The 11,294-nt window shown below is 47.8% G+C and overlaps 1 protein-coding gene across 1 annotated transcript; it reads left to right on the top strand.

Moving 5' to 3' along the window:
* The first annotated feature begins 4,077 nt into the window (after window positions 1-4,077).
* On the top strand, window positions 4,078-6,403 carry LOC119950058 (protein ATP6V1FNB). Its single transcript, XM_038772002.1, has 2 exons — window positions 4,078-4,540; window positions 6,294-6,403. The coding sequence occupies exons 1-2, from the start codon at window positions 4,078-4,080 to the stop codon at window positions 6,401-6,403; spliced, it is 573 nt and encodes a 190-aa protein (XP_038627930.1).
* The last annotated feature ends 4,891 nt before the right edge of the window (window positions 6,404-11,294 follow it).

Here is an 11,294-nt window from a genome sequence, read left to right as displayed (position 1 = left end):
CTCTGCCACTTGCTTGCTATGTGATGTTGGGCAAGTCACTTAACAACTCTGTGCCTCACTTTCCTCATCTGTAAAATGTGGGTTCAATTCTACTCCCTCCTACTTAGACATGAGCCCATATTGGACAGGGACTGTGTCCAACCTGATTATTTTGTATCTTGTGTCTTATCTTGTATCTACCACAGTGCTTGACTCACAGTAAGTGCCTGTAACAAAAGCAAATACGAAACCTTCAAGTGAGCCTCCAACTTTTCACAGATCTGCTAATGGAGGAGGTTGGAAAAGCCCTGGAAGCCTAATTAGAAGTGAAAGTAAAAATGTCAATTACTGGCTGAAGTAGAGATATGGAGTACCTCCAGTCTGGCTTCCGTCCACTACATTCCACGGAAACTGCCCTCTCAAAGGTCACCAATGATCTGCTTGCCAAATCCAATGGCTCATACTCTATCCTAATCCTCCTCGACCTCTCAGCTGCCTTCGACACTGTGGACCACCCCCTTCTCCTCAACAAGCTATACAACCTTCACTTCACAGACTCTGTCCTCTCCTGGTTCTCCTCATCTCTCAGGTCGTTCATTCTCAGTCTCTTTTGCAGGCTCCACCTCCCCCTCCCATCCCCTTACTGTGGGGGTTCCCCAAGGTTCAGTTCTCGGTCCCCTTCTGTTCTAGATCTACACTCACTCACTTGGTGACCTCATTCACTTCCACGGCTTCAACTATCATCTCTACACTGATGACACCCAAATCTACATCTCTGCCCCTGCTCTCTCCCCCTCCCTCCAGGCTCTCATCTCCTCCTGCCTTCAGGACATCTCCATCTGGATGTCTGCCCGCCACCTAAAACGCAACATGTCCAAGACTGAACTCCTTGTCTTCCCTCCCAAACCCTGCCCTCTCCCTGACTTTCCCATCACTGTTGACGGCACTACCATCCTTCCCGTCTCACGAGCCCACAAACTTGGTGTCATCCTCGACTCCGCTCTCTCATTCACCCCTCATATCCAAGCCATCACCAAAACCTGCCAGTCTCAGCTCCGCAACATTGCCAAGATCTGCCCTTTCCTCTCCATCCAAACCGCTACCCTGCTCGTTCAAGCTCTCATCCTATCCCGTCTGGACTACTGCATCAGCCTCCTCTCTGATCTTCCATCCTCGTGTCTCTCCCCACTTCAATCCATACTTCACGCCGCTGCCCGGATTGTCTTTGTCCAGAAACACTCTGGGCATGTTACTCCACTCCTCAAAAATCTCCAGTGGCTACCAATCAATCTGCGCATCAGGCAGAAACTCCTCACCCTCGGCTTCAAGGCTCTCCATCACCTCACCCCCTCCTACTTCACCTCCCTTCTCTCCTTCTCCAGCCCAGCCCGCACCCTCCACTCCTCTGCCGCTAATCTCCTCACTGTGCCTCGTTCTCACCTGTCCCGCCATCGACCCCCAGCCCACGTCATCCCCCTGTCCTGGAATGCCCTCCCTCCCAACATCTGCCAAGCTAGCTCTCTTCCTCCCTTCAAGGCCCTACTGAGAGCTCACCTCCTCCAGGAGGCCTTCCCAGACTGATCCTCCTCCTTCCTCTCCCCCTTGTCCCCTCTCCATCCCCCCCATCTTACCTCCTTCCCTTCCCCACAGTACCTGTATATATGTATATATGTTTGTACATATTTATTACTCTATTTATTTTACTTGTACATATCTATTCTATTTATTTTATTTTGTTAATATGTTTGGTTTTGTTCTCTGTCTCCCCCTTCTAGACTGTGAGCCCACTGTTGGGTAGGGACTGTCTGTATATGTTGCCAACTTGTACTTCCCAAGCGCTTAGTACAGTGCTCTGCACACAGTAAGTGCTCAATAAATACGATTGATTGATTGATTGGTTGATTGATTGAGTAGCAGGACTTGTAGAGTCAGAATGATCTTTTGGATTGAAGAAACCAGAGTAACTCCTGAGTTGGGACTCTCTGGCCTCCCAAATGTGCAAATCATTTAACAGTAATGTGACTAGGATGTCCAAAGCAAGTCATTTCTCTTCCTTCTCTACCCAGATTGTGGTATCTATCATGTTGATGCTTACAGCATGGAATGGATGGGGTATTTTTTTTAAATCTCAGTCAAGCATGACAGCAAAACATAGGGTCTTTCCCTAGTCAGCAGAATTTCAGCTTGTTTGTAATTCCAAACTTGGTTCCCAAGAAATGCTGGGAGAAGGGAGTTATCTGGAGCTGGGCAGAGTTTGAGAGTGATTTCCAATGTCTTCTTTTTGGCATTCTCACCACATCCCACCCCACCTTTATCCAGGGGTTGAGTGAAAAATGATCAGGCTCCTATCTAGAAGGTCTCTCTGCACTGGAGGTCTGTGAGAGGGAGGGCCCTAATTAAGGATGCTAGGGGGAGAGAGCCTGTCCTCACAACTTTATGGGTACTTCCAGGATCTCCATTTTTGAGTTTGCAGCTTTGTTCTGATCTGTTCTCCATTTGAGATCAGTCTGGCTTAGTTAAAACCTGGACACCTTTCCTTTAATGGCTGCTTTGTATGTTCTCAGTGGACAGGAAGGGAGGCTGGAAGAGGAGAGTTGTTTGATTGTGGAGTTGTTTGATTGTGGCCCTGCAGCCTGGGAAGCTGCTTATTAGTTAATGAGTCCCACCTGTTTTTCAGCTCGGCATGCTCTTCCTCTTTCTCCTTCTCCTGCCTCGTCCCAAACTGGATTTTCAGCTTTAAAAGACAGACACTGAAGCACTAGGTTTGCATAGCTTGTTCAGTTGTTTCAACAAAAGTGCCTGTGTGTTGTCTCCGAGTGAACAGTGTGTGTACATGTGCGCAGTTACTTTATTGTTTGGTGTTTGAGGGAGAAGAAGGGAGAAAAGAAGGGATGGAGGATTTATGAATGGAGGATTGCGTACCCAAATAAATCCTTGGGTGTGGTTCAGCACGTCTCCAGCGCCACTAGGTGTCACTGTGACCAAGGGTGTTTATCCTCAGGTCAAGAAAGCACTTTGGGGGATCATCTTATCCCTCCCTCTGCCTGCAGAGATGACTATAGATCAACCTTTACAGGCACCTAAGAATTCTTCTCTTAAAGGCTCCAAGAGCCCTGCATGGGCTTGGGTCAGCTCAAGTCCAATCAACTGGCTGGTCTAGCCTCCCACCCCAAAACAGGGCCTGGTTCCATCCAAAGCAAGAGCAGAAGTGGCCATGTGTGCTTATAGCCCCTCGTCAGGGGCCCAGTGACTTCCACTTTATTGCTCTAGTACTCAATAATGCCCCCAAAGTGATCTCTCCTGAGTCCAGTGCTGGGGACAGATTGATGGACAGAGAAGAGTAACAGTGTGGACAGAGAAGCAGTATGGCCTAGTGGAAAGAACACGGGCCTGGGAGTCAGAGGACCTGGGTTCTAATCCTGGCTCTGCCACTTGTCTCCTGTGTAACCTTGGGCAAGTCACTTTACCTCTCTGGGCCTCAGTTACCTCATCTGTAAAATGGGGACTGAGTCTGGGAGCCCCATGTGGGCTGATTTGCTTGTATGCATCCCAGTGCTTAGTACGGTACCTGTCACATGCTAAGCACTTAAATACCACAATTATTATTATGATTACAATATAACAATACACAGACACATTCCCTGCCCAGCACTAAGCGCATAATAAATTCCATAAAAAAAGAGGGTCTGCCTAGGACAGCTGGTGTGCTCTGAGAGTTCCTATGAGAAGCCACTGTGCTGGGTGACACTCCCATGGTCTGAATCCCCAGTTTATTGCCTTAGCAAAGCTCTGCCCTTCCCTCTTTGTCCCCTGCACCCCCAGGAGGAGAGCAATTAATCTTTCTCTGACTTCCAGCTGCCTAATTAGGTTTGACTCCTTCCCTTGATGGTGCCTCCTGTCTGTCAGTGGGGTTGCTGAGGAGAAATAGCCTCCCTTGGTAACAGTAAGAACTCAATCCCGGGGCCCAATCTCCATGGAGACCAGAGGCCACCTGGAAGTGACTTATCCCAAACACACCGGAGCTCAGGGCTAGAGTTGCCGCTGCCTGTTCTATCGATCAAAGACCTCTCTCTCCCTGTTTCCGTCCAGCCTTCAAGAATGAAGGATCTGCTCACGACACACAACCAGAATTGCTGGCGGGAACTCATAGAAAAGGAAACCTATAGTAGAGTAGCCTGGAGAGTTCATTATGGCAAGGGTCATCTTAAAGCCCCTGGCCCCGTGAAGAGACACCTGATCTCCACCCAGAAGGGCCTTCTGCCCACCATCACCAACTCCCTTAAATATGAGGGCACAGAGACCCAGCGCTTTGGGAAAAGGGGAGTGGGGGTCTGGCCTCTGCGGGAGGCAGAGAAGAAAGGCCAAAGGGAGTGTGTGAAGGCCGAGCCTCTCCTGGCTGAGATGAGTCCTGCCAGTCCTTGGATGTTGCAGTTGCTGTACCAGGGCATCTCCCATGAGGGCAGAGGGAGACGCCAGTATCTGAGGGAGAGGCAGCAGCAAAAGCCTGAGGAGAGGTTCAAGTACCCTGTCCTGTCATCCTGGGACTATGGATGGTGCTTAGGTAAGGCTAGGGTCCCCTCCTTACTGTTGGTGGAACTGGGGTGATTTTCCATCCGCTAGGCCCCTCTCTCATTTTTTTCCTTTTTCCGGGCGTCATCCTTCCCTTCCCCTTCCTTTTTCCCATATTTTAATTGAGCAAAACATCTGGAGTCCACTCTACCCAAGTTGTCAGCCAGCAGTTCCTTTCCATCTTGTTATAAATGGCTCTTTAAAAAGGTTTTATACATCCTGTCATGGATACCAGTAGCTGGGTGGCTTTTCTGACACATTTTGAGATTTTTGAAAATAAATAAATACATTAAAAACTGAGTGGGATTTGTTCAGGGTGAATTCAGAAATGGCAAAGAGCTCATTAGCTTTCCATCGGCACCAGGATTGAGAGGAAAAGAGAGCTTCCCTGGAGGGAAGGGAAGGGAAGGCAGGTCAGGATTGGGCCCGTGCTTGGCCTTGGGCCCTGAGCCAAGCAGAGGCCCCCCCTGCCCCTTCTCTCCCAGCTGAAGACTATATCAAATGCACCCTTTGGCCTCGGGCCTGATAAGGGCCAGAATTGGTGCGGCTGCTCTCCGAGCTGCCCTGTGGGGTTATGGCTACAGATTGGGAACAGGCCCTGTGCTTCTCACTCAAGTCAAACTTTCCCCCCGAGGGATTGGAGTGGGGATTCCTTTTGGAGGGGTACAGGAAGCTAGATTCCACATTGAATACAGCCCAGAACCTAGAAGGAATCAGACTGCAGGCGTGTAAAAATGTGAATTAATTTATAAAATGTTTCTTCTGGCCTGGGCATAGAGGTGAATTAAATCTGAAATCACACCTCTTCCAGGGGGGTCTTCCTTGATTGATTTCTAATCTCCCCACTTTATGGACTCCCAACTGCCAGGTAAGCTCCTTGTGGGCAGGGAACGTGTCTACCAGTTCTATTGTACTGTACTTTCCCAAGCACTTAGTACAGTGCTTTGTGCCCAGTCAGCACTCAATAAATGTCATTGATTGGTTGATTGATCTAAGAACTTAAATGCTCACAACCCCTTCGAGCACTCATGTATATACCTTTATGCTCTCTTACTTCTCTTACCTGTAATTTATGTTAGTGTTGGTCTCCCCCACCCCCCCCGCCCCGATCCCCCTACATTGTAAGCTACTTAGGGTCCTGGATCAATTATCTACTCATTCTATTGTACTCTCATTCATTCATTCATTCAATCGTGTTTATTGAGCGCTTACAGTGTGCAGAGCACTGTACCAAGTGCTTGGAAAGTACAAGTCGGCAACATATAGAGATGGTCCCTGCCCAACAACGGGCTCACAGTCTAGAAGAGGGAGACAGACAACAAAACATGTAGACAGGTGTCTGAGAACAGTTCCTGGCACACAGGAGGCACTTAATAAATACTATCGATAGGTTGATTGACTGCCATCTGAACTCACTGCTGATATCACCAGCCGGAGGAGGAAAGCAAGAAATCAATCAGTAGTATTTATTGAGCACTTACTGGATGCAGAACACCTTACTAAGTGCTTGGGGGAGTACAGTACATCAGAGTTGGTAGACACATTCCCTGCCCACAAGGAGCTTACAGTCTAGAAAGGAACCGACCAGTCAATTTGCAAGGCTAGACAATAGGGCAGGAGCAAAGCAGGCAATGCATGGTCTTGGAGTCAGTGTGGTGCTTCCTGTTGTCCCGCCTTCCTCCTGAGGGTAGGGAGCTGCTGAATCACATGACAGCCAAGCTTCTGAGATTTTGGTGTTTTTTCAGGTGACGCTGTAAAAGAAGCCAAAGCTCCAGCTCATGCCAGGTCTCGGGTCATCAAGGACACTTTCTACTTCCGAAATGGAGTCTTCCACCCGCCTTGTCGGAGTGACTAGTTGCTGTGAACCTAGGGGAACAGAGCTTGGAGAGGACAGAAATACAGATTGGGGATGTAAACTCGTCCTCTAGATTGTAAGCTCATTGTGGGCAGAGAATATGTCTGTTTATTGTTATACTGTACTCTCCCCAGCACTTAGTACAGTGCTCTGCTCACAGTAAGTGCTCAGTAATTACAATTGAATGAATGAATGATAAGGACCATCAGTAAGGTTGCAGAAATTTCCTGAAAACTGAATCCATTTAAAGTAGGATATTTTGTGTCACCCTGAGCATGGCTCCTGCAACCACTGACTGTTCATTTGCTTAGTCTATTTAGTATAAAATCCTCACAACTGGTAGGGCTTTCTTTCTCTTTTTTTTGCTTTTATTGCCAAATATAAATGTTAAAGATTGTCAGCAAATGTGTATTTGGGCTTGAATCTATACTGTCTCATTTGGGCCTAGACTAGTTGGCAGGGATGTGCCTACCAACTCTGTTATATTGTATTCTCCCAAGTGTTTAGTACAGTGCTCTGCACACTATGACTGCTCAATAAATACAGTTGATTGATTCATTTATTGATTGATTGAGCCAAACTAAGTCAATGGAAACAAACAGAAGCAAAACTCCATGACTGAAGTTGGGCAGGGCACCATTTAGAAGACTCAGAGTCATCTAAACTCCACTTTATGGTAATATGCCTGCCTGAAAGCCTGCCTGACAACCTTGGAATCTAAACTGCTGCTTTTTAGGAGACTTGAGTCTCCAGATGATTTTCCATCACTACAAAACCCAGAGAACTAACTAACAAGGATGGAACATATGCTCCAAGGGAGGTTCAGGAAAGGGGTTTTCCTCCAAAGGAAGCAATGTGGCTTAATGGAAAGAGCATAGGCCTGGGAGTCAGAGGATCTGGGTTCTAATTCCAACTCCACTACTATAGGTCTGCTGTGTGACCTTGGGCAAGTCACTTACCTCCTCTGTGCCTCAGTTATTCCACCTGTAAAATGGGGATTTGATATTTGTTCTCCCTCCTAGACTGTGAGCACCCTTGTGGGACTGGATTATCTTATATCTATCCCAGCACTCAGTACAGTGCTTGGCACATAGTAAACACTTAACAAATACCACAATTATTAAGGGAATCTGAGAGGAATCTTCCCTTTTTGTAGAATTCATTGTAAAGCTAGTGGTTCTAGGGTCCCAGGATATAGACCTTACCTTTGGGCCCTCTTTCCCTCAACTGGTATCCTTACTTAGGAAGGGGAGGGGGGAGAGGGATGAAGGCCCAGGAAGACATACCCTCTACAGACAGATGCATACTCAGATAAGAGAGACAGAGAGGAGAGAGAGAGAGAGAGAGAGAGAGAGAGAGAGAGAGAGAGAGAGAGAAAGAACAGAGAGAGAGAGGATCAGGGGTGACAGACAAACATGGACATGTTTAACAAACACAGAAGATGAATAGAGAGAGTCAGCATCAGACAGGCTGTCCCTCTATTGTTGCTGCCTCCACTGTGTGCTGCCTTGTTCCAGAGCTGATGAGCTGCATGCAGTTCCTCCACACCGGAAACCCCTGGAATAGCAGACTGTGAAAGCCACAGCAGCAATAGTAGCAGCTGCAGTTGGGTTGGTGGCAGGAAGGGTGTGCAGTGTCAGCTGACAGTCATACTTTCTGCCTACCTACTGTTGCTGCCCCACATTGAACTCTCTGCCACTACTATGGTGGCTTCCACTACCCTGGTTTCCACTTTAGGGGACTCCTGATGGCTATTTTGGGGGTGATGAGACAGGGGTCTGAGATTCATACCCATCCCTTACAATGCAGGATGTATGGGCTTATCAGATTTTCCCCACAGGTGATAGTTTCACAGGGGCATGTGAGTAGAGTGGATGACAGCAGGATACTCAAGCAGCTGCTACAAGGAGAACTGTGCAAACCTGGAGGGTAGAATAAACAATTTAAAGATGCGGTGAAGCGCAGTCTCAGATAATGAGGCGAAGTAGTGGACTGTTGAAAGGCCACCGCAGCTTTCTGACCAAGCTGGCAGGCAGCAAGCAGGAGAAGAGATAAGCAAAGGCTTTGAGAAGCATGGAATATCAAGAGTTAGGCTCAAAAACAGAGATAGGCCCTGGATGGGACAAACCCATTAATCCAGCAAAGGTCTATTCTTAATTGCAGACAACGTGATAGGGTGTACTGATTGGTCAAGCATTGGGTCTTGCACACATGGTTAGTGCTTCAAAAATACCACAGTTATTTCATTATCATCCTATTGTGAATATTGTCATCTTTGAAAATGAAGGATAGATCGATATATACATATGGGCCAAAGACTCAGATCTTTTTTTTTTTTTTGGATTTGTCAGAGCTTCTTTTTGGTTCTCCCTAATAGGACAAGCACTGCCTCTATCATTCGACATTAAACAAAAAGTAATGATCCTCAACAAATTTCTTCTCCCAAGCACTCTCTCCTCAACCCTCCAAACCCCACCAGGTAGCTGGTCAACTGACATGATTTGAGCTTAATCTTTACCTGGTGGTGTGCTAGGTGCTGAACAAAATTTAAATTAAAAACCAGAATGAAATCCACTAATTGCTTACAATCAAAGTGTACAGACAACCCAAATGAAGCAAAGATGAGCCTCAGAATACAGACATAAATTTCTATTAATACAAATTTCTGTGAATATGTGTTATTAAATAACTTGCAGTGCTATTATTTAGTGAAGTTAATGGGGAAACTGACAAGTAGAAATGACCATTAGAGCCAGAAATCCTCAGAGGCTCCAAAGTGAGAACTTAATTTCTGGGCTGCGTAGCCATATCTCTTTCCAGCTCATCCTCCCAGTCCCAGGTCCGAATGTTCATCAGCTCCTCATTCCGCCTTCCTAGCCAAACACTTTCCTTCTGAACTGTTTTTTCTGCCTTTTGACCCAGGAGCAGAAGGAAACAGGGCAAGCTTCTCCACTGCTAGGACCACAGGCAAAGGTATAAGGAACTAGGAGCCAAGGATACAAAGTCTTCCCTTCAGTTCCCTAAGCCCACATACAACTCTAAAAACCAAGCATACATGGAGAACCAGTTGCAGCAGAAGGGAGAGAACTGCAGCCTGAATGAGCTGTGCTCAAATAACTGCAAAAAGGATAACTGCCCTCTCTAAGGTCACCAATGACCTCCTGCTTGCCAAATCCAACGGCTCATACTCTATCCTAATCCTTCTCGACCTCTCAGCTGCCTTCGACACTGTGGACCATCCCCTTCTCCTCAACATGCTATCCAACCTTGGCTTCACAGACTCCGTCCTCTCCTGGTTCTCCTCTTATCTCTCCGGTCGTTCATTCTCAGTCTCTTTTGCAGGCTCCTCCTCCCCCTCCCATCCCCTTACTGTGGGGGTTCCCCAAGGTTCAGTTCTCGGTCCCCTTCTGTTCTCGATCTACACTCATTCCCTTGGTGACCTCATTCGCTCCCACGGCTTCAACTATCACTTCTACGCTGATGACACCCAAATCTACATCTCTGTCCCTGCTCTCTCCCCCTCCCTCCAGGCTTGCATATCCTCCTGCCTCCAGGACATCTCCATCTGGATGTCTGCCTGCCACCTAAAACTCAACATGTCCAAGACTGAACTCCTTGTCTTCCCTCCCAAACCCTGCCCTCTCCCTGACTTTCCCATCACTGTTGATGGCACTACCATCCTTCCTATCTCACAGGCCCGCAATCTTGGTGTCATCCTCGACTCCGCTCTCTCATTCACCCCTCATATCCAAGCCGTCACCAAAACCTGCCGGTCTCAGCTCCGCAACATTGCCAAGATCCGCCCTTTCCTCTCCATCCAAACCACTACCCTGCTCGTTCAAGCTCTCATCCTATCCCATCTGGACTACTGCATCAGCCTCCTCTCTGATCCCCCATCCTCCTGTCTCTCCCCACTTCAATCCATACTTCACGCCGCTGCCCGGATTGTCTTTGTCCAGAAATGCTCTGGGCATGTTATTCCCCTCCTCAAAAATCTCCAGTGGCTACCAATCAATCTGCGCATCAGGCAGAAACTCCTCACCCTCGGCTTCAAGGCTCTCCATCACCTCGCCCCCTCCTACCTCACCTCCCTTCTCTCCTTCTACAGCCCAGCCCGCACCCTCCACTCCTCTGCCGCTAATCTCCTCACCGTGCCTCGTTCTCGCCTGTCCCGCCGTAGACCCCCAGCCCAAGTCATCACCCTGGCCTGGAATGCCCTCCCTCCGCACATCTGCCAAGCTAGCTCTCGTCCTCCCTTCAAGGCCCTACTGAGAGCTCACCTCCTCCAGGAGGCCTTCCCAGACTGAGACCTCTCCTTCCTCTCCCCCTCATCCCCCGTCCATCCCCCCATCTTACCTCCTTCCCTTCCCCACAGCACCTGTATATGTATATATGTTTGTACATATTTATTACTCTATTTATTTATTTATTTATTTATTTTACTTGTACATATCTATTCTATTTATTTTATTTTGTTAATATGTTTTGTTTTGTTCTCTGTCTCCCCCTTCTAGACTGTGAGCCCACTGTTGGGTAGGGACTGTCTCTATATGTTGCCAACTTGTACTTCCCAAGTGCTTAGTACAGTGCTCTGCACACAGTAAGCGCTCAATAAATATGATTGATTGATTGATACATATGTTGCTTGGCATCCTCTGTTGTCTAATGGTTCTGCCAGCCAAGGGTGATTTTGTAGGTCAGCACTTGTATTCGTTTCCTTAAGTGTATCAGTGCCACCTGTAGCCCCAGGAAGCAGGTGCTGGAGTTGAAAAGGCCTCCCTGCCCACAGCATTTTGGGCTGAGCTGTGTTGCTAGTTTCATTTTGTTTTTCTCCAACTCGTCGGGGCAGAAAGGTTTTCAGCATTACCACAAGATGGCATAGCTTTCCCAC

Source organism: Tachyglossus aculeatus, chromosome X1, assembly GCF_015852505.1.
Source record: "Tachyglossus aculeatus isolate mTacAcu1 chromosome X1, mTacAcu1.pri, whole genome shotgun sequence".
In the NCBI taxonomy this organism is placed as follows: Eukaryota; Metazoa; Chordata; class Mammalia; order Monotremata; family Tachyglossidae; genus Tachyglossus; species Tachyglossus aculeatus.
This window is presented reverse-complemented; position numbering and strand designations above follow the sequence as displayed.